The 23,268-nt window shown below is 37.4% G+C and overlaps 3 protein-coding genes across 3 annotated transcripts; all 3 read left to right on the forward strand.

Annotated features, from left to right (window-relative positions):
* Window positions 1–4,316: 4,316 nt before the first annotated feature.
* Window positions 4,317–7,271, forward strand: LOC130553444 (uncharacterized). The gene is made up of 2 exons (XM_057332412.1): window positions 4,317–4,660; window positions 5,741–7,271. Exons 1-2 carry the CDS (start codon window positions 4,363–4,365, stop codon window positions 6,229–6,231), a joined length of 789 nt encoding a protein of 262 aa, XP_057188395.1. The 5' UTR covers window positions 4,317–4,362; the 3' UTR covers window positions 6,232–7,271.
* A 3,029-nt stretch (window positions 7,272–10,300) lies between these two features.
* Window positions 10,301–15,335, forward strand: LOC130553301 (B-cell receptor CD22-like). The gene is made up of 10 exons (XM_057332185.1): window positions 10,301–10,360; window positions 10,562–10,605; window positions 11,323–11,676; window positions 11,899–12,144; window positions 12,225–12,476; window positions 12,568–12,810; window positions 12,885–12,984; window positions 13,090–13,147; window positions 13,611–13,867; window positions 14,227–15,335. The coding sequence occupies exons 2-10, from the start codon at window positions 10,563–10,565 to the stop codon at window positions 14,270–14,272; spliced, it is 1,599 nt and encodes a 532-aa protein (XP_057188168.1). The 5' UTR covers window positions 10,301–10,360; window position 10,562; the 3' UTR covers window positions 14,273–15,335.
* Window positions 15,336–19,094: 3,759 nt separating this feature from the next.
* Window positions 19,095–22,943, forward strand: gpa33a (glycoprotein A33 (transmembrane), paralog a). Its single transcript, XM_057331732.1, is given in 7 exon segments — window positions 19,095–19,484; window positions 20,309–20,472; window positions 20,629–20,851; window positions 21,054–21,218; window positions 21,303–21,419; window positions 21,507–21,633; window positions 21,754–22,943. Coding segments are annotated over 7 exon segments (1,293 nt in total). The 5' UTR covers window positions 19,095–19,435; the 3' UTR covers window positions 22,202–22,943.
* Window positions 22,944–23,268: the final 325 nt, after the last annotated feature.

Raw genomic sequence — 23,268 nt, forward strand, 5'->3', positions numbered from 1 at the left:
GTAAGGAGTAAGAACTAATTGATGCATAAAATCTAAAAAAAAAAATTTTTTTAAAGAGTCCATGCAAACAGATGTACGATGCAAACACAGTCTTTCTTTATTGTGATCCAATAAACACTGCTTAAATTAGCTTCCTGTGGTGTTATTTTGTTCAGTTCAAAAAACAGTCATACGCAAAAAGACCATACCTTGAAAATACTTTTTCAACTTGCTTGCACAAATAATCCAATAAACCTGGTTTTAACACGATGAAGCACAACCCAAAACGGTCAAAAAATGTGTGCTTCCCCAATACCAGCACACCTGTTGTCTCATTATCCCCACTGCCCTGATATTCCATGGCAATTCTGTACTAGAGTGCCACCCAGTGGACAAAAATGGCTTCTACACTGGGTAAAGGTCCATTCTTCTTAAAGTGATTCCCATTCTACCGCTTGGAAGAAAAATGACAAGTGGTAATATAACTCAGACTGCATTATTCTTCAAGAAGAAAGTCATATTCATTCAGGATGCCTTGAAGGTGAGTGAAAACATGGGGATTTTGTTTGCCTGCGAAATATCGCTTTAACAAACTTTATTTTATGCTGCATTATTAGCACTTTCATACAGTCACTAGTGTCCCAAAACTCCACGAGTCGGCCCTAAGCAACAGCTAGTTTGGGTGGTCAATTCAAACGATTTCAAAAGTTCTGGTTTAGCACCAGAGAGACCAGACGGACAGCGACTCTGTGTTTTTATTTCATCTGACACCACTGGACCACTTTCACTAACCCTGATCTCAACACATAAACAACAACACGCTACAATTGAGCCTCAATGATTGGCTAAGCTGCTGATGAGCCAATCAGATGAGCGAGTCAACTAGATTTCTGAGAAGCCTTGGCCTTTATTTTATTTAATGAGTTATCTATTCATTAATTTTCTGTTACATCTGTCTGACACCTTATAACATGCACGACAGTATGACCACAGAATGTTCGATAACATTTTGATAACATCTGCTTCAGTGAAACCAGCTTCAAAACACGAAGAGACTCAGACCACATGAGCAATATAAAATGTAATATCTTGTACACACACAACAACAGTAAATGAAATACACACATAGTCTACATAGTCATAGTCTATTATCTACATAGATAATATTGAGAGACAAAAATAAATAACTCTGAAATAAAAAGAAACAAATCACATTTCAATTAAATTGATTTACAATAGTAAACACGTGGCTGTTTTGATCAAAAATGAGCTATGTTTTGACTGAAAACCACAACATAACTTTCAAAACATTCAAACACATATTCATCCAGCATTGACCAAGCACAAATCAAGTTTAGAAAGAAAAAATACATACATCACCGTTATCACATACTGCACTGTAGTACAAACTGTAGTTTTAAACCGTAGCATGCGTGACCCGTTGAGTGTTTAATTTCTTTGTGTTTATTTAGCTATTTTTACCTAATATTAACTCTCAATTGTTTCCCAACAATTCTGTGCAAAATATCTTAAAAGAACAATATAACATGAAGTGCATTCACGTGCTGCAACTACTGCTATTGTTTTTTACGCCATTTTATGTGTTTAGTGTATAACGTACCATCACATTGCGCGCGCTCCCGAGCCCATCAACCTCTTCCGGTTCCTGTTTAACGGTTTGATTTTTTTTTTTTAGTAATTTACTTAAAATATCGCTAACGTATATATTTACACATACATACAAATGCGCAGGGTTGTTTGTTTTTCTAAAAGAAAAACTTTATTTCACGAGCTCATCGAGCAATCCACGTTTGTGAGGAGGCGACGTCGAAGTGACGTCACTGCAGTTGCAAGCGCAATATGGTGTCATACAAATAACGCAAACGGCGAATTCCAATTTGTGGTACAGATTATGTCTTTAAGTAAAGGATCATGAAACGTTACAGGCAGCCTGTAACATTGACCAAAAGAGCCGTACAGTCAGGAAAGTATCACATCACCCTGTCAACGGTTAGCCTACATTATTAGTGTTTTCTGCAGGCAAATCAAGTCATCAATGTTTACAAACGCCAACATGTTTTATAGAAAATTGTGAGAGAAAAATTGCACAGTGTTGATAGACCCATTAAAATATATCGCCAATACGCTCACACTTTGAATCCTGTTTACCCGTCTGCTCTCCTCTGTCCATTTAAAGACATAAAAAGCCCTTAAAATGTAGGCCTAACTTCAATATGCATTCATCATCACGCGCCACAAAGATGAAAAGCAGGCAGAATAATACAAGAATTGACATTCCAAAGCTTCGGCACATTCCTCAGAGTTATTACTGACATCAGAATCTTTAATAAACATCATTTACAGCTGCAGAAATGAGTCACATTAACTGCTTCTTCAGAATTCACCAGAGACACGCGCTCAGCTCGAGGACACGCTCATTACTGACTGATTTATCACCAATCAAACCAATCAAAAACCTCCATCTGACAATTGAAACCTATTATCAGCCAATCAGCAGTGCGTGCCCGTCACACGCTATGACATTTACGGGGATTATGAATCATATAAATCCGGTCAGTTGCATTCATTTACACAATTACACATTGCAGTTTTACATTTTATCTCAAGTTACTTGCAGTGCAGTCATGCTGTACACTTGATCTTGTTCTATTAGTATGTTTCAGCTTGTGAACGTCCACACGGTTTCAAAAACATAATGTATTTTCTGTGAATACTTGACAGCAACATGATAATTGCTCTTCTTTTGCAGAAAGCAGTTTCTTTAATTTGCTTTAGCGCAATTCCTATACAGTTCTACCTGTGAGCTAACCAGTTGTCATTACCAGGTAAAACAATGGGTACAATGGTAGTATTACTTGTGTGTTTTGTTTATTAAGCTATTACATGTATGTAGAAATTGTACAGCAAATAAATAATGTAACCAATATTAGCTGTATATGATAACTATATACTGTATATACTGTTCTTTACACGATTTACAGTTTTTCTCAATCGCTTGGCTCAGAGTCAAGTGTCATGGAGGTATGAAGACAGCAATGAGAGAGACACCCTGCCACATGTTGCCAGTTTCTTAATACTGTGGCTCTAATGAACCATTAATTAACCCTTAGGATAGGAAGAACCTGTGCACGTGTCTCTCTCTCTCTCACACACACACACACACACACACACACACACACACGCACACGCACACGCACACGCACACACACACACACACACACACACACACACACATTCCCACACGCACGCACGCCTGACCCCCAGTTAACTTCCGGTTTGTGTTTGGCTAGTGTCTAATAATATAACTATTTAAATTAAATTTGATTTGTGTTAATATTATTTCTTATTGTTATTTTACTGTATAATAATTGTATTAAATAAACGATTTGTTGAATGGGTCCTTTAGTTTGACGCATTTAAACAAACCGTATGGTACATTATTGACATCTAGCGGTTAAGCTTGGTATCGGAGTCTAAATCCAAAATATTTGAGAGACAAGTTTAGCCAAGTAACGGTTCTTCTCGGTTTCTTTTGATTGTTATCAGAAAAATCTACAGACACTATTGTTTGTGAATGTGTACCGGAAGTTACAAAAGTGTTTATGTTGTTAAGATGAAACCGTCTTTATCATAAAGGATTTAATCATTTGTTTGCGCACATACGCACGCACGCGCGCGCGCACACACACACACACACACACACACGCGCACACACACAAATTACTTTTTGTATTAAAAATTATTACGTTTTTAATTATTACGTATTACGTTTGTATTAATATTCCAATGTTGAGAGCAATCAGGAACATTTTTGGCTGCACTGTTTACATACAGTGTTCATTATATATAGGCTGTTGCTGGAATCAGTACCAGTGCTGTGAGGAAGAATGGTATGGTAAGCCTAGCAGAGACAGTGAGGAGTGTGGTAGATGTAGGAAAAAATACTGACACACAAATGTGCTTTGGGTTTGTAATTAACTCTACAATAGAGTTGACCCTATATGATAATCCTTATTTTTGTCTACATGTACATTAGTTCATCATAATTAACATATACTGTAGAGAATTACAGTAACAAGCAGACAAACGGCATAAACATCTTTTTTTTACTGTATGTGTAAATTTGTTCAAAGTGTGTGCTCGTTAAAAATGAGTAAACCTTGTTTGCCAGTCACATACATTAAATATTTAAATATCTGTTACATACAGTACTGCTAATATTATTTCACCATCTGTGTGGGTGTGGTAATGTGTGCTGGTGTGGCTACAGTTCCAGGGTTGAATTTGAAGATGTCAATCGACGCAGGTGAAAAGAAGCCAGTCGACGCAGGTGAAGAAAAGAAGGCAGCTGACGCAGGTGAAATGAAGGCAGCCGAAAAGAAGCCAATCGACACAGGTGAAAAGAAGCCAATCGACGCAGGTGAAAAGAAGCCAATCGACGCAGGTGAAAAGAAGCCCATCGACGCAGGTGATAAGAAGGCAGTCGACGCAGGTAAAAAGAAGCCCATCGACGCAGGTGAAAAGAAGGCAGTCGACGCAGGTGATAAGAAGGCAGTCGACGCAAGTGAAAAGAAGGCAGTCGACGCAGGTGAAAAGAAGGCAGTCGACGCAGGTGATAAGAAGGCAGTCGACGCAGGTGAAAAGAAGGCAGTCGACGCAGGTGAAAAGAAGGCCTAATAAAAAAGAAGTTTTTTATTAGAAAAACTAAATACAATTTTATAAAATTAAAGTATTAGTGTTAAACAATTAAATAAAATAAACAATTAAATAAAAATGTATATATAGCAGACATGATCTCTAATGTTGCGTCCCAAACCGCGCACTTATGCACTATTCTACGCCATTTTGTAGTGTAAGAGTGGTTCCGCTATATAGTGGTTCAGGCTATAGGGATGCCGATATGACTAAAGAAACTTTAACAGCAAGATGGTATAAAACTGTGTATTTCTTGTCAAATTCCACCCTTCTGCAACTTATACCAATGACAGAAATACGCGCAGTGATTATGTGGGAGAGCGTTGCTATAACATGACTACTGTATATTGTATTGCAATATGGAGCGTTTAAATATTAACATTAAACCAACACTAGTCTGCAGATTTGTAAATAAAAGTATTTAATAACAGACTTAAATTGACGTTGCATGTAAAATGGTTACAAAGTAGTTTCATAAAATGATAAATGATACAGTTTCCAAATGTATGTGATATTACCTGAGAGATAGGATAGAAAAGAGAGAAAGTTTAGAAGAAGAAGAAGAGGAATCAGAGGAGATGAGCCGGAGCTTACAGGGAGGAGAAAAGAGAGCCCAGAGCTTATTTTACATTTCTTTTTATCTTTTCTTTAACCATGTGACTAAACTTAATATGATCATTTCAAATTGACCAATCAGGGCCACCTTTAAAAACCCTCCGGTTTTTAAAGGAACTGGGGAACTTCTTTTGCCACAAATTCCAGCAAAACATACAGTTAAACCACCGTTACTAATTCCAAACCGTCACGTCTTTTAAATTTGCACTGAGCTGCTTTATTGAGGTTATTAGTGAGAAATAATGAGACAAGACGTGCGTGTGAATAAAAGAGTGAGACTGTAAAAGGAAACTCACGAGAATGTGTTAATCCCATTGCACTGCAGGCACTTTCCATTGTTTTCTAATGTAAACATGGGCTTGTTTAAAGTAGAAAGTTGGCACTGCAATTTCTGTTAAGCATGTGTTATTTTTTTTGCTATAATCTGCAGATGGATATATCACAAAAAGACCAAATCTGCCACTTTCATCAGTCAAAACAAATTTTCTGCATGCCATTGACAACTTTGACAGGCCACCAGATGTCTATACAGAACACAAGTATACTCGATGTGGAACATATGCAAACTGTCCTGAAAACAAACCAGGAAAGAGAATCCCTAAAGTTGGAGTTTACGCAGAAGCAGGAGTGGGTCGAGTTCATGCAGAAGTCAGTGTGTTAGAAGCAGAAGCTAAAGGTCCAAATGACTCGGCCGGTGTTGAAGCAAGTGCGGTTGGAGTCGGAGCGATGGCTCGAGCTGAAGTTGGCAGCGTAGCAGTTAGAGCCGGTCCAGTTGGTCTGAAGGTGGGACTTGGATTGGATACGGGTGTATCTGCTGGCGCAGCTGGATTAGAATTAAAAATCCTAGGAACTGGAGCTACATTTGGTCCTAATCCCAGTGTTGCGATTTTGGGTTCAGAACTCTCATGTTCAATTATGTAGTCACACAGATGCCTGTATTCAAAACACTGCAACATAAAAGCAGTATCAGTGTCTCATGATAAACAAATGTTTCATACAGTACGTGCATTTCACAGATCTGTAGTTAGTAGAATGATTAAACATTATGATGCTGCTACTGATGATCTTTAATCAGTTATCAGTTCCTTATTAGTTATCAGCAGTGACTACAGTGCTAATGCAGCACTAACCATTACTCCTGCATAACTAAGTATGAAACAGTATTATAAAGTGCTTCATACTTTATATTATTATTTGTCCAATATATGTGTTCCTTAAAATTCATGATTGGATGATTCATATATAAAAGTTAAAAACAAAGAGAAATAATATATAAATTAATAGATGTATAGGAACATGTGATCCTACCACACAATGCGGTATATGTATATATTTAAAACACCAACCACAGCTACAACAAAAAAACAATAAAAATAGACCCATATTGCGTATGAAACCTTTATTTCAATTGCAAATTTACAAGTTGTCACTACACTTCATGATAAATGCTGTTATCTGCTGCATTTACTTTGATGTCTCCTAACATTTCACTGACTGTCTGACACAAATACATCTAAGCAAAACATTTCAACAAAAACATCTCCAGATAATTCTACAATGTGTTTGTTTGATATACAGTATATTATTTATAAAATCAGACTGGTAAAAGCTCACATTGTATTTCTAAATATATCTAGAATATATATATTATATACAATTGTCTACATCTAACTTTGACCTGCTAAATGCTTAAAAGTAAATTATATTGAAATGTCTGCATGAATCCTGATATCAATATACTTGAAAACCAATACTTCTAAACATCCATGTCAGCTAATGCAAGCGTATTAATTTCCTAACTGCTGTTTCTGACACTGTTGTTGTTAAATGTTATTCATTGTGTTCTAAAATGCTCATTAAAGTATTTATCCTGCATCAGATCTGCTTACCTCCACTACACAAATTCCACTTAAGAAAATGTTCACAATAGCACATACATATATTGAGTAACGGTGAGTATTTTACAGTTATATACTCAAAAATATGTACTATGGGTGTCTTAATCAGCTCACTAGCTCCCTATATAGGTCGTGAGTCAGTAGGTGGGTTCAGGCTCACTTCACAAGGGCACACTGAGGATTTAGTTTCCTGTCACATGACTACTTACAGTAAAAGCGACGTGGAACGTCATCACTGGTGTTTATCAACTACCCGGAGAAACGAGCACTGACTTATTTATTCAAACACTGGTTATAGTACATTATGAAAAACACTTTGATTATTTTCTTGCACGTTCTTGCAACAATTTAGCCCAACGGTACATTTTAAATGTTAACTAGTCTGTGTCTAGCGATGTGTGCCTTTATATAAAATATAATAAACATCTACCATTTAAACAAATACATAAATTAATTTTCTAGGTTGTGTCTTGTTACCGGTTCCTAGACGAACATTTAAAAAAATGTAAAACAACAAAAGCCATGAAATGTGAAAACTGAGAAAGCGCTCTGGAAGCTTTATAAAAGTGTGCAGTACGGCGCCCCTAGAGGAACATAAAACAATTGCTCTGACGGAGTTTGACATTCAGCATTGTGAATAAATTAATTAAAAATACACAAACTCTGATAGCTCAACCTCAAAGGGTGTTTTTTTTCTTGTTACCGGTTCACAGAACAACATTTTGATGTTGGGTTTCTTCGCACAACTATTACACAACCCCTCATATTGACATTTTAACAGTTATATTACTTATTTTTAAAATAAATATATTCTCCTATTTAAACTTGAAGTGTGTTTAAAGTGTGTGTCTTGCTACTGGTTCCTAGATGAACATTTAGATGTTGGTTTTATTCAGAGAACTATAACAACAAAAACTATTCAAATGTAACGCTTCATAAAAGTTCACAAAGCCTTTCACAGGTGCAGTACAACGCCCCCTAGAGGAACATTGTTCTGTACTATAAGCAGAACTATAAGAGGAACACTCTTTGAAGTTGACATGTCAGAGTCTGTGTATGTTTAATTTATTTATTCAAAATTCTGAATATCAAACTCAGTCAGAGCAACTGCACACAGTTCCTCTAGGGGGCAGTGTGTACACTCTTTGCAAAGCTAACAGAGCTCCTTTGTCACTTTTGTTGTGTTAAATTGTTGTGAATTAAACCAACATCGAAATGTTCGTCTAGGAACTAGTAATAAGACACAACCTTTGGAAGTGGGCTAGAAGAGCCTATTTATTGGAAATAAAAATATATATTTGAATATATTTTATAAAAAACTTCTGGAACGCTGAATGCAGACCTAAAACTGGACTGCTGTAATGTTGTTGCATGCATCCAAAATTAAGAATTGATGATGGTAGCATTCAGCTTTCAGCACCCTCTAAAAAGACAATGAAGAAAAACTATTATTGATTACAATGACACAGATATCCTGGGATGTTTCCACAAATGAACAGCATTTTAAATGTCAGAATTTTTCCAATAAAACATAGGAACTTTTAGCTTTGAATCATGTGCCTGATATCAAGAACTGTGTTTTGCAAAATCTTGGTTTTGTCATTTCAAATGGAGTGTAAAGCAGATCATATGACTGCAGTACGACTTGGTCTGAAAATGAGTGATTGAAAGGCTTCACTGAGTTAGCCTAGAGTACCACTTTTTTGTGCTATTGTAATAACAAGACATAAATAACATAAATAATTCATAAATTCAATGTTTTAGGCGTCACACAGAAGTGAATGTGCTAAAAAGCCTATTGCTGTTGAGAATAAAATCAAGCGATTTATCCAGATGATTCAAACGTGTTTAATTTTGTTTATTGTTTATCAAAATAAATACACCACGAGAAGTTGTTTCAAATTCAAATAAAACACGCTTGAAATGTCTGGACTACAGAATCCTAGCAGATGATGACCCACGTAACATGCTAAGATAACATTTTAAATGACCTTTATAGATGTATTGTTATTCTGCTTGCAAAGTAGTCTGAATATGTTTCTCTGCGTTAGTATATAAAGCATCTTCTTCATTGACTGTTTCCTCTTTTGTGGTTTCATTTTTGTGTTCAGCGGACATGTGGGTTTTGTGGAGTCACGTTCCTCCATGCCAGACACGAAGCATTTCCTTATGAAACTCACTCACTTTTAACCTTTACTCTGCTTTAACTTTTCATGTCTGTGTTTATATTTGCCTTTCTTTCTCCTATTTAATCATGACGTTCTTTGTGTATTTTTATTCTCAGAGCATTTGTACACATGCGTGTTTTAAGTTTAAAAAAATGAAATATCTTTGATTCCTTGAATGTGGCTTATATTTGATTTTTCATCTTTCTGTTGTGAAGTTTACGGTAGATGTGTAATTGTCTAAGGCCTAGGCCATGTGCATGTGTCCTTATGGTCTGTTGGGTTAAAACTGTGTGAAAACTGACTTGAATGTTCACCGCGCTGTGGGATACAGTATTTCTGTACTTTCTGATGTATGGCACATTTTATATGTCATTCAGGTATACATGTGTTTAAAACGTGAATACTGCTCCCAGTTAAATGCATATAAGATCGCCAGTTAAATGCATATAAGATCGCATGAAACCTGTTTGCTTGTTTTTCACAAAAATCTTGCCTTTTAAATCTCATTTTACTCTGTTTGTAGCCGAGGTGTCCCAGGAGCTGTTGAACTTTCTGTGACGTTCTCTTTCTGTGTGTTTCTCTGTGTTTGAGGCACTGTGTTTAAATTATGTTTTAAAGGACAAAAGGGAAGTCTAAAGCTATCATACTTCAAAATTGAAACTTAATGCTTAATATAATGTATTTTGTAAAGAAGAAAGTCCTACATAGCACGAGGGCGAGTAGATAATGACAGAATTTGAGTTATTTGATGAACTATACCTTTTTAAACGCTTGTTTAAAACTCTTTGTTAGCAGAGCATTTTTGTTTTGCAATTTGCAATTTTTATTTTAAGCACATCCGTTGTTCATGTGTTCATGGGGACAGATTACAAAATTATAAAAAGAGGAAGAGACGTTCAGCTTGCGTTTGCATTTGGTTCTAAAGTTGAGCATGTTCTCATCGTCTGTCATCTGAGCGCTGGAGATCAGACTCATCGGAGCTCGGTAAGAGTCACACATTTGAATGAATAAGATATTGTTTGATTACTGCTAATGATGAAGTTTAATCACACATTTGACGTTGACATTTGACATTGACACTCAGAAAGTCGATTGCGAGAGAGTTTAAGTTTAATCTGAAAGACTGTAGAGTACATTTGACAGATAATCTTTTCTTGTTGTGTTTATTTCATATTTTCTGTTTAGAATGGCTCGTCTTCATCCTCTGATCGTTCTGCTCATGATTCCGGGTGAGTAACGTCATCACTTCAGTGTCTGGTTCTCAGTCGTCTTGGTTGTCTTAAAGGGATCATTCACCCAAAAACATTCTGTCATCATTTACTCACCCTCTTGTCATTTCAAACCTGCATGACTTTTTCTGTCTGCAGTACACACAAGAAGATATTTTGAAGAATTGACTTGCATTGGTTTTTTGTCCATACAATAAAAGTCAATGGGGCTTTTTGGTTACCAACATTCTTCTAAATATCTTCTTTTGTGTTTCGCAGAAGAAAATAAGCCTACGGCACTGAATGTCGTGGTGAAACATTAACTATATTAACACATGCTCTTTTTTAGTATCGGTCACTCGCATTCGTGCTACTGATGGTTTCTTACAACTGATGCAGCGATGACAGTTAAAGTGTCACTTTGGATACACTATAGATTGTAAAATCAGGATTCCCTTCTGCTAACTATTAATCATATAGAGCTCTGAATATTCTCAATAATAATTTAAATTGTGTCGCTCAATGCGAATTTGAAATAGTCCAAACACCTTATCACTTGGATGTGCACAAAAACATACACGTCTCCAAATGCAGAACATCATCACTGTTCGTGATGCTCTTGGCGAGTTTTCTCAAAGGTCTTTCATCATCCTCTAAAGAGCTCCATACTTTAGAGTCAGTTTAAAGTGTTTGACATAGTCCACAAACGGACATTTTCTTCATTTATTTGTGTTTCAGGAGTTTGTGGTCAGAGTGGTTGGGTTGTGACTTACAGCTCTTCACACATCTGTGCACTAAAGGGCTCAACAGTGACTATAAACTGCACTTATACATACCCTACTGGACATAAGATCAATATAGTGTTCTGGACCAACACTATTGTTAGACCAACCAATCAAGATTTTCCAGATCTGTCTGGGGACTCTGAATACAGACAGAGGATTCGGTATCTGGGAAATAAACAACACGACTGTAGCGTCAGACTGACTGATGTGAGACACACAGATTCACACGAGTACTATTTCAGATTCATCACTGATAAACCTGAAGGGAAATGGATCGGCAGACCTGGAGCGACTCTTGCTGTCACAGGTGAGAGTGAATGAGTGTGTGATGATAATAATGTGATGTGTTGAATGACATGAGGAGGATCAGTGTTGTGTTGTGTTCAGATCTTGAGAGTGATGGAGGGACATTCAGTGACTCCAAATGTTGACAAGATAAAATCTAGAGTGCATGATAAATGTTCTTTGAGAACGGCAGACTTTGCATGTTGGACCCGTAACCTTTATATTTTTTCTTTGTGTCCTCCAGATAAACTTGTGATCTCCTTCAGTTCTTCTTGTGTAATAGTGGAGGGTGGTTCAGTGACTCTGACCTGCAGCAGTGAATCAAATCCACCTGCGAATATCAGCTGGTTTAAAGAAGTAACATTTGTAGGATCTGGAAACATCTACATTATCTCAAACATCAGATCTGATCACAGTGGACAATACAAGTGCAAGACCAGACATTCATGTGGAGAGAAATATTCTGATTCTGTGACTTTAAACGTTTTGTGTGGGTTTATTATTAAACAGTGTAGAACATCTCAGCGTGAAACCCACAAATGTTTAAGATTGTCAAATGCTTTTTTTTAGATCCTCCAAGGAACGTCTCAGCATCCATCAGTTCTTCTGGTGAAATAGTGGAGGGTGGTTCAGTGACTCTGACCTGCAGCAGTGAATCAAATCCACCTGCGAATATCAGCTGGTTTAAAGAAGGAACATCTGTAGGATCTGGAAACATCTACATCATCTCAAACATCAGATCTGATCACAGTGGACAATACAAGTGCAAGGCCAGAAATGAACATGGCCAGAAATATTCAGCCGTGACTTTAAATGTCTTGTGTGAGTTGATTATGAAACAGTGTGGAACACCCCAGAATGAGTGACGTGAATGTTGAACAGTTGAACACTGACAATATATTTTCTCCCTAAGATCCTCCAAAGAACGTCTCAGCATCCATCAGATCTTCTGGTGTAATAGTGGAAGGTGATTCAGTGAATCTGACCTGCAGCAGTGAATCAAATCCACCTGTTCACATCTACAGCTGGTTTAAAGAGAATCAAACATCATCTGTTGGATCTGGACAGAGTTTCAGAGCTCCAGAGAGTGGATGGTTTTACTGTTTGGCTCAGAATGCAGTTGGATCTCAGAGATCAGCTGCTGCATCAGTAACAGGTGAAAGTTTTATTGATGGTTCATGTGTGTATCTTCAGTGTGGAAAATAACTCTGGGTATGCTTCCTCTTTCAGTGCATCATAGTTCTTATAGACATCTGCTGTTTGGAATCACAGCAGCGTTTGGAGGATTGTTGGTCATCGCCATTATCATTGTACTCATTTGGTTTATGATGTAAGTCAATTAAATTAGCTTATAGATTGGACTTGGAGCATTCATCTCATGTGTGTATTTTTATTCAAAACAATGATTGATCAGATACTGTTTATTATTTAACAGGAGGAATCGAAGAGTTGCAAAACCCGAAGAAGCTGCTGTGAATCAAGTGAATCAACAGGTTCGAATGATTGTTTGGAATGATTTGATTTTGCTGTGTAACTGTAGCTTGTTCTCGCAAGAAGCATCTAAACTCATGCATGCATAGAGAATGGTAGAAAACGTGCAACGCAACAATTTTAGCATAATGTTTATACTTTTAATTCTGAAACATGCAAAAGGGTAACTTCGCATTAAAGCATGCTAAAACAGCTTATGTTAAAGAATACTATCATACAAGATAATGCTAAACATGTTAAGGTGTTAGCAACATGCTAAAACATATTAGACTTGATTTGTCACGTTAGAATATGCATTAAAACGGTTTTAAACATTTTAGGCCAGGTTTTGTCAAGCCAACATAAAGTTTGTCATTGAACTTTACTATAAAAAATGGATAAAACGGATAAAATTAATTATACGGATAAAAAAAGCTTGTGCTAAGATTGCCGTAGTTTGTCTGAGTTCATTTTTTTTCATTTCAGGATGACCTGTACTGCGTCGTTAAACATGTTGATCTTGCTTCCGAATCCACCCATTGTGATGATGTACAGTATGAAAGTGTTAAACCTCAGAGACTCAGAGGAGAACAGACAGCTGCAGGAGAAGCTTCTGAATCCAGACATCCAGAGGAGCTCCACTACGCTACTGTCCGCTATAAAAACACAGAGATGAGACGATCAGAAGAGAATGAAAACCACTACGGAAACATTACAAATGACAAACCTGATGCTTCTGTGAGGTGATAAGAATTGACCTAAAGAAATAACTCACCTAAAAGTGAAAATATTCATATTTAATTAGCTCAGCCGATGAGATTTTATTTCCTCGTTAGAAGTAAAAAAAGAGGATCAAAAGATTATCATGTCAAGATAGCTTGTTGTTGAAGAACAAATGACCCTTAATAGCTTTAAGGTGAATTAATAATTCACCTTTTAAGTGAAAATATTTATATTTCAGCTCAGCCAACGAGATTTTATTTCCTCTGTAGAAGTCAAAAAAGAGTATCAAAAGATAATCATTTAAAGTTGTCTTGTTGAACAAATGACCCTTATCATCAATCAGTTTAATGTGTAATGCTGTTTTTCTATTTGATTTTAGGTCAAATGTGGAAGACACCTCAGTGATCTACAGCAGCGTACGGTAAAATAAAGGTGGTTCAGACACAGAGCCGATTCTTCCTATAGGCAAACTGCGCAAGTTGAGTAGGGCCCTGCACCACCAGGGGGCCTCCTTGAGTACCCAATCAAAAACACTATAATGTAAACAAGACGCGGATTCAACTTGCCTTCGGAGTGTTCTGTTACAAACTTTACAGTAATCATTTGGAATTTTCCTTTTTAATACTTTATTTTAATTACTGTGACATACTCGGACATCATGCAGTGCGCGCAGTTGATGACATGCGCATAATGTGATGATGCGTCTTACATATGGCTTTGAAACAAAGCTATCCGTCTGTAGCGGAAAAACGGCAACAACGTGAAGCAAAAAGAACAAGAACTAGAAGGCATGTGTTTTTGTACTATTTTAAAGTCTTATTTAGTTTTATTAAGTACATATTTACAAAACAGTTGGTTTGACTGGACGTTCGATAGTCGTGAATTTAGGGACCGTCTCCAAAGTTACATACACATTAATATTCTAACTTCATTAGCATTTACAGGGAATATCTTAGTCACAAAACCAGGTGTACATTGTTCATGTGAGTCTCAGCTATAAGGGGCTTCTGTATTGCTTTTTTGTAATAATCGTACGTTTTTGTACGATTCACATCGTACGAATTAGCCAGCTCAGAAAATAGTTATGAATTCCAGTGAGCTCAGGTTGGTTGGGTTAAGGGGTGGAGTTAGGGGAGGGGCTGCAGTATGGATTTTTCTAATAATCTTATGTTCTTGTAAGATTTACATTGTAGGATTTCATACGAATCATAAAATAGTTATGAATTCCTGTGAGATCAGGCTATTCTGTTAGTACCGATTCACTGATTCTCATCTTAACCTTTGATATGCCCACCAGTGAACCTCAGAAACTATTGCACTAACCTAGCAAAGCTTCACATTATACTTGTTTGAGACTATTAACCAAACAATTGGTTTGGTTTTGACTTGCAGAACATGCAAAATGTTTTAGGCAACTTGTAATGAATGACTATTCTTTTTATTATTTCTAAATGATTTTATTTTATATATATGGCGCTCTTCTCAATTTTGCATTGTTTTGCATAAGCTTTATATACTTAGTTACTGTTGTGAAGAGATATATAATTAAAATAAAGACGACGTAGAATACATGGTATTATTGCAGTTTTTTGGTATTATTTCAAGTTTTACGTTTGTAATTGGTCATTTTCATTTTTTGTTATTGAATAAATATTAGTAGTACTGTGACTGTAATATTAATTGTTTGAAGGCTGTGTTCATTTTCTGTGTGGAAAGATGACTGAGTTTACGACAAATAGATCAAATTGAACCCTGAAATTAAGTGGAAATACCTGAAAAATACCTTCGGTAGAAATCATGGTCTTGGCCGGCATCTCACACTTCTGTTATTTAAAAGACAAATCATTTATACCATTTACAAGACGTATGGATCGACACATTTTTCACAAATTATTGTTTGGCTGCAGGAGTCATTTGGATTACTTTCCTGATGGATCTACAGTATGTACTTTCTGAAGCTTTGTCATTTTGAGTCGTCAATTTTATGTCTAATTATTTGTTTGTTTTCAACATAAGAAATCTGAAATGAGATGGTAGTGAGTAAATCATGAGAGAATTTCCATATTTGGATGAAGTGTTTCTTTAAGGGACGTCAGAACTTGCCTGTCTGTGGTTGAAGTGACACATCTGTTCTTACTCGAGAGGTTCTTCTGAAAAATGCCTTCAGATGGAGGGTTATCTAAAGGTACATTTTTAGCATTCATCTTTTTTTAGGTATTTGAGTCTTCTTAATACTTTTTGTGTTTATATTTATTTATCTCTTTTCTACTCTTTCAAAAAAAAAACTTAGCTCTGTGTACTGTGGTAGGCTATATGTGACCAGTTTTCTTTTATTGCACTTATGCTTTTTGTTGTCCTTTTGTTGTTCTAATTGCTTCCATTGTTTCCCTCATCTGAAATGTTTCTTGGGTTCCTCGCCACAGCAGGGCAGTGTTGGCTTGCTCACCGGGAGACTGCATTTATTTATTTATTCATTTATTTATTAGATATTATTTATTATAATGATCTTGCTTGGTGTATAAACACCATGCACTGTGCTGTGTTTTACCTTTCTGTGTTTTTCTTATTTGCTCCTGTAAAGCTGCTTTGGAACAATGTCGCTTTGGATAAAAGCATCTGCTAAATGACTAAAATGTAAATGTATTGTCCAGAGAAACCAACAGGTATGATATTGTATAAGGGCAGACCTGACACATAGAAAATAATGTAGTTTCTGTAATTCCATTTGATGTTACAGTTTTAAATGACATTGTGCTATGATTGACTAAATGTTCCTGTTAGTAGAGAACGCGTGTTAGTGTTTTGGTAGACAGAGTGCGTTTTGTATTTTTAAAGTGAGCGTTTGAGTTTAGTTTACAATGTGTGTTTTTGAGCATGAAATGAACAGTTTTGTGTTTTAGTTGTGTTGCTGTGTTAAGAGTTTAGAAAAATTGTTAGAATTGAAAAATGTAAAAATCTTTTTACAGTGTTTCTCAATTGCTTAAACACATTTGTCCACTCTGTGTTAAATGTTTTGAAAATGTGATGTCAAGAGGCCAAAACTGAAGCTCAATGGCCAAAATTACTCATTTTGTTTGCAAAATGCTCAAACACTCACAAAACATTTCAAACTTGCAACATAAGCAAATATTTCCATCAAACGCCACAACTTTGAAAGAATAAATTAATTTCACAATCATTACACAATGGAAAACAAAATACAAGAGCTACCAATATGAACTGATACTTTTCAAACTAAAATGCAAACAAATGAAAATTATGGGTGGAAAATCTCAAATAAAATATGCGTTTAGATACAGTAACCAGAACGTCTAATTTAGTCAATTTGTTCCTGACGATTATGCCACAGGTTCTCATCAACATCGCATTGAATGTTTTCCCTTGCAATGCAGCGAGGGAAATGCCTCCTTGCACAGCGTATCCATCCCTGGCAGTCCTCTGCACTTATTGCCAGGCAACCAGCATTCATTGCAGGAGGGACATCTGCTCATACGGCCAGTGATCATATACACCTTCCATCTCTAAGCAGAGAAGAACTCCTCGGTTGGGTTCAGAAAAGGAGTATGCAGGGAGGAATTGCATTATCATCAAGGCTGTGCTGCAAACCAGTCCTTCACAAGGCGAGAGTGGTGGAAGGCAACATTGTCCCAAATGACGACATACAGAGTCATGCCAGGCCTCAAAAGCCCTTTCTCTTCGGGTGGAACCGGTCTTTCATTCAGCGCATCAAGAAATGTGATGAGGCGTTCTGTATTGTATGGGCCGACAGTTGGTATGTGGCAAAGGACACCATCATTGGAGAGGGCAGCACACATGGTCTGACCTGGCACTGTAACAGTGGCTCTCGCGTCTCCTCACTTTACGGAGGTTGAAACCAGCTTCATCCACATAAATCAATTTGTGACGTACCCCTTCAGCTTCAAGCTCCAAGATTCTCTTAAGAAAAAGCAAATTACTCGTCACATGTAACTGAATGGTAAAACAAGGTATTACAATAACAAAACTGTACCTGCACATAGTGGAATCTTGCCTTTTTTACGTCATCAGAGTTTCTTTGGAATGGACCTCTTTACAGCGGCTTCATTCTAACATGGTTTTGTTTAAGGACTCCATCAATAGTTGCCAGACTCACACTGCTACCTGGATTTCACGCAGTCTGATTGTTTGCCACAACTTACTCTCCCTCCACACCTTTGACCTCTTTGAGCCATACTTACAAGTAGCAACACAGTGGTGGCATCTTTTATGGATGGATGAGGACTGATTGCTGATTGAAGAGTTGCGCAAACGAGTTTCACACAGGTGCATTAGATGTTCACAATTATGCAATTACTTTCAATTAGCTGTGAATATATGTTTTCCTTTTGTTCGACACAGTGAGTCCAATAGACTTAGTGGTCTTTCAATGAGATCGTTTACTTTCGGTTTTAAGGTAAGAAACAATGTTCAGTCACGAACAGGCAATTAGGTTTAATCAATTGTAAATATAATGTCATATATGTTATTTAAAGATGTATTTATATTTAATTTGTCAAAAAAAAGCCGTCAAACGATATTTGAGAGTTTGTTATCTAGGAATAACTACCCTGTAAATGTCGTGACTGGCCAATCAGAATCAAGCATTCCAAAGAGCCGTGTAATAAATGCAAATAAATTAAGTAACTTCTTTATATAATGTAGATGTATAGGTTGTAGTGGTCAAAACTTGAACATCTTGTTCAAGGTCATGTAAATTCTCCAATACACAGTTTAGTCAGTAGGGGACGCCACTGAGATGGATTAGATGTGTTATTACTCACCTTGATGATCATTGGTTGAATAATAATTTTCACTATAACCACTAACCTTTCATTTGATCTTTTGTTCATTTTGTGTTGCTTCAAAAATGATCTGTGTGTGTGGAGGGGAGGTCAAAGCTTCACCTATACTGGGATCAAATCTGTTTACAACCTGAAATTAGCTACAACCTGTGTGTGTGTATGTGAGTGTGTGTGGTTTATGAGGACACAAATTTGATTAGCAATATGGTTCGTACAAATACAAACACTTCCTGTGTTCTCATAAACTGAAAGGTGACTTTAGCAGTAGAGTGTGTTTGTGTGTGCGCGCGTGTGTGTGTGTGTGTGTGTGTGTGTGTGTGTGTGTGTGCGTGCGTGTGTGTGTGCGTGCGTACGCGCGATGGCACTCCCTCCTCATGTTGTTCTCGTCAAACCTGTCTCTCTGGATCTGTGATGCAAATCACCCTTTGTAGTTCATGTTTAGTGTTTCTCTTCTAAACCTCAAATGCACTGTTTTTACAATCAGATAACACTCGGCAATGATTGAAACTGAGAAATAAAAAACAGAATCAACACCAATAAGAACCAGCCGAGAGAAACGCATGAGATCTCTGGGATGATTTGAAAGGAGAACTTGTGAGACAACAGAGAGCAGGAGGACAAGACGAGACTTGATGTATGGGCGGATCTTTGCTGTGGATCTCCTCTTTGCTCTCATTGACTCTCATTGAGTTTCAGGAAACACACCTGCAGTTGAGCTGTGATACTTTTATATGTTTTTCATTTGAATCCTGACTGCAGATCAGAGGGATGACGCCTATAAAGGGAATATTTGGGATGTGTTTGCTGCTTCTCTGTGGTAAGTTTTACTATAAATATATGTATATATATATATATATATATATATGAGTGTTTTCTTTATTGTTGAGGAACAGAGCCACACCTAAAGCGAATGATTTCAGACTGTATATGTGTTGAGATACACAACGGTGCTCTCTTACATTATAACACCAAATACAGAGAGACACACGGTGAACTTTCATTTGTTTTGACCGGCTTAAAACAAATGATAATAAAAAGTCAAATATAATAATTAATAATGCAAAAAGACAATAACCTTTCTAATGAAGTGACCGTTATTACTTAACTGGATCATATGAGAATAAATGACTATAAAGTTTTTTAGATGTGAGTGAAGCGTCGGGAATGATTCGGCCTGCAGGCCAACGCCCCAAACGCCTCCAATATCACGTATCCTGCTACAAACACCCAGAAATCTCTACGGTTTCTCAAACTGTGCTCATATGAGTTAACTTGAGCATTTCTCATCAGATTCTCCGTGAACTCTGCTGTTTAATCGTGTTATAGTTCGATACTCAACTCAAACGTGCTTTTTCCTCCTGAGGACTTCTGAGACGAAGTCAAGTGCTATAAATCCAATAATCCTCACGAGCTGCGAAAGAGCAAACTCTGAGCGATAACATTTTCGTCTGGGATATTTGAAATGGGTTCAGCCAAAATCTTCGTGAGGTTGGTCTTGCCTCAGGCTGTTAGCAGCTGCAGACAGTTTTCCTTCCAAGTGCCAGAATGTTTGAATAAACGAGAGAGAAATTCTGTTCTTTCTGCGGTGTTAAATGCATACAAACTCTTTTGTATTTACATTTGCGTGTGTGTGTTTAACAGGAGAATATGTGAGCTCGGCCATGACTGTAGACATCCCACAGAAAGTATATAAGGTTGCCCAGGGGGATAACGCAACCATACCCTGCAAATTCACACCTCAAGTGGGCGATGTGACCCTCATTGTGAAATGGTCGGCACATCCAGATGTGCAGGATGACCGTGAGGTAACAAATCTGACAAGTTCAACTTTCTCAAAAAAGTGCATTGTTGTTATATAAAGGCCTGAAATGAAAGTTCAAAAAGCTTGACTTCTAAAGCTCAAAAATATGTTCTACACAACTCAAAATGCTTCTACAACATGTTTCTCTCTTCTTTCACAGATTCCCATCGCCTCATATCTCTACACAGCAAATCTAAAACCACCAACCATATCCAAGAATTATAAAGGCAAGGCGACTCTGCAACACGATATCCCACAAGGAGTAGCAAACCTACAGCTCCGAGGCGTCATCAGCACCGACACGCGGACTTACGAGTGCAATGTCGAGATTGTAGGCGATGAGGACGGCAGTCAGTCTGACACGGCTAATCTTGTGGTTTTGGGTAAAGATGCTTCTCTTTTATGAATTATACAATTATATCCGGTTATTTTAAGATGTTAAACCAGTTATTGGAACCTCGCGACACGCTGCAGATTACTGTACATTTCAGTCTGTGTGTGTGTGTGGAAAACATCATTGAAATAATTGACATTAATGTCCAGTTGAAATGAACCTGATTGTGTTTTTTCCCAACTCTGTGACAGTGGCTCCATCGACGCCCATCTGCAAGATTGTTGGAGTAGCAGAATACGGTCAGAACATCAATCTCACGTGTTTCTCTGAATAGGGCACGCCCAAACCCATCTACAAATGGCAGAGCCATGATGTCAACAACCTCCCTCGAGCAAACCCACCCAAGACCACTGACCGTACGTTCTGTGTTGTGTGTTCGAACGTTAAAGATATTCCTTACTGTGACAATCCAATCATTGCATATCTTGATCTGTCATTAGAGAACGGGATTTTATCACTCTACAACATTTCTAAAGACACGTCTGGTTTCTACATCTGCACGTCGACCAATGAAATCAGATCAGCAAAGTGTTACCTCACCCTGGCCGTCATGCAACGTAAAAAAATCACACACGAGATTTCACTCCTGTCACCTATAACACGTCACTGTTAACTAAACCCTCTCCTCTTCATGTCTCTAACAGCATCCATGAATATGGCCTCCACGTTTGGGATACTCGGCGCCGTTGCTGCTGCCGTCATCATCTTGGGAGTCATCATCTTTTTCTGCTGCTGTCGGAAAAAGAACAAACCTGAAGAATACGCCATGGGGTATGTGGATTAACATGCTGCGTCCCAGCTAGTTATTTGTTCCCAAAACAAATTTGTTAGGGGGAAAGTTCTGAGTGTGCCTGACTGTAAACCTCTGTTAACATTTTCGTTCTTTATCAGAACTCCTGAAGGAGACGAGTACACGGACAGAGATCCTAAAGCTAGAGCAGATAGTCCGACCGAACACGTCAAGTACGAGGAAGAACCTCGTGTTCAAAATGCGGACAGACGCGATCCACAAGACAACCGCAGCGAGAGGAGCAACGATCGCCGTAGCGATTACGATGACAGGAGAGATCAGTACTCCGACAGACGAGATGACGACAGTGACCGCCGGGAGAGGTACGAAAGAGATGACCGTTACGATGATCGTTACGATGATCGTCGAGATCGTTATGAAGATCGAAGCGATCGCAATGACGACCGGCGAGATCGCTACGATGATCGGCATGACCGCCGCGACGATCGTCGGGATCAATACGATAGTGATCGCTATTCCGATCGATACGACAGTCGCGATAGACCTCCAAGCGTCCCACCAAACAAACCCAGAGACCAAAGGAATTGAGTTTAGCTGGAACCTCACCGAATCATTGCCAAAAAACACATTCAGCTCTTGTGAAAAATGGACAAAGAACTTGTATTTTTGCTTAAATATAACATTTTGGATATTAAAAATCTACCAAATAACAAACCACATGACACACACGCAAAAGCAAGCCTCTGTGTACTAACATTCTTGTACTGAAGCAATGATGTGTGTGTTGCAAACAATTATCTCCGGTCGTATTGCTTATTTACAGTTTTAATTGACAGATTCTGTGTTGCATCTTTCATTTAGGTCTAGTGGATTTGATTTGTCTTGAGCTTATTTCTTCTATCATTTTAATATTTGTTTGTATGAATATGTAGAGCACAGTGCCATATACGTATAGGTACAAGATTTGAGTTGATTTCTTCAGTCTTACTTTAAACCTCTATTTTGGGTTAAAAGTAATCAAGCATCATATCAAATTTACTGCAAGCTTTTCTCTGTAATTTATCATAATGACTGAATGAAATCAATGAAAGGTTTTATTTTTAATTGGAGTACAGTGTGCGGTTCTTAATGCTCTTTTATCCGTGTAGGCTATGTGAAAGTGACTGTATTGCTCTGTGCATGTGAACATACAGTAACTGTACTGATCTTTTTGTTTTTATGTTTCATGTTTTTTCAATTGATTGATGTATGCATTTTATTTTGCTATTGTTTGTAATTTTGTGTTTTTTTTTAAACATTATACAACTGCCAATAAATGGATGTTGCAGAATGTTATTGAAAGATACCGTTCATTTCACGCGCTGAACTCCTTTAGCGGGGCATGTTGTCACAACGGGATCCTCGACAATAATTTAAGAACAACACAGTTGTTTGAAACGTACCATCACAAGAGTAACGTTAACTAGCCCCGGTCTCTTCTGCTTATGTAGCTGACTACACTCATAAAAACACTAGAGGGCGAAAAGACTTTTAATGTAAGTTTATTATAAAATTTTATAATGTAAAACCCGTTTAGAGTGTATTTGTGAGCACTCCCCATGATAGGCAACATTAAACGGTTGAGACTTATAGGTTTTGTGTTTATTTGTAAAAAT

This window comes from Triplophysa rosa, linkage group LG4 (genome assembly GCF_024868665.1).
Source record: "Triplophysa rosa linkage group LG4, Trosa_1v2, whole genome shotgun sequence".
NCBI lineage: Eukaryota > Metazoa > Chordata > Actinopteri > Cypriniformes > Nemacheilidae > Triplophysa > Triplophysa rosa.

Excerpts from the sequence above, each read along its gene's own strand:
- LOC130553444 (XM_057332412.1), top strand. The coding sequence starts at position 4,363 with ATGAAGGCAGCCGAAAAGAAGCCAATCGACACAGGTGAAAAGAAGCCA. Across the intron at positions 4,661-5,740 it reads AAAGAAGGCAGTCGACGCAG|ATGGATATATCACAAAAAGA; the intron begins GTGAAAAGAAGG and ends TATAATCTGCAG.
- LOC130553301 (XM_057332185.1), top strand. The coding sequence starts at position 10,563 with ATGGCTCGTCTTCATCCTCTGATCGTTCTGCTCATGATTCCGG. Across the intron at positions 12,477-12,567 it reads CGTGACTTTAAATGTCTTGT|ATCCTCCAAAGAACGTCTCA; the intron begins GTGAGTTGATTA and ends TTTCTCCCTAAG. Across the intron at positions 12,985-13,089 it reads GTACTCATTTGGTTTATGAT|GAGGAATCGAAGAGTTGCAA; the intron begins GTAAGTCAATTA and ends ATTATTTAACAG.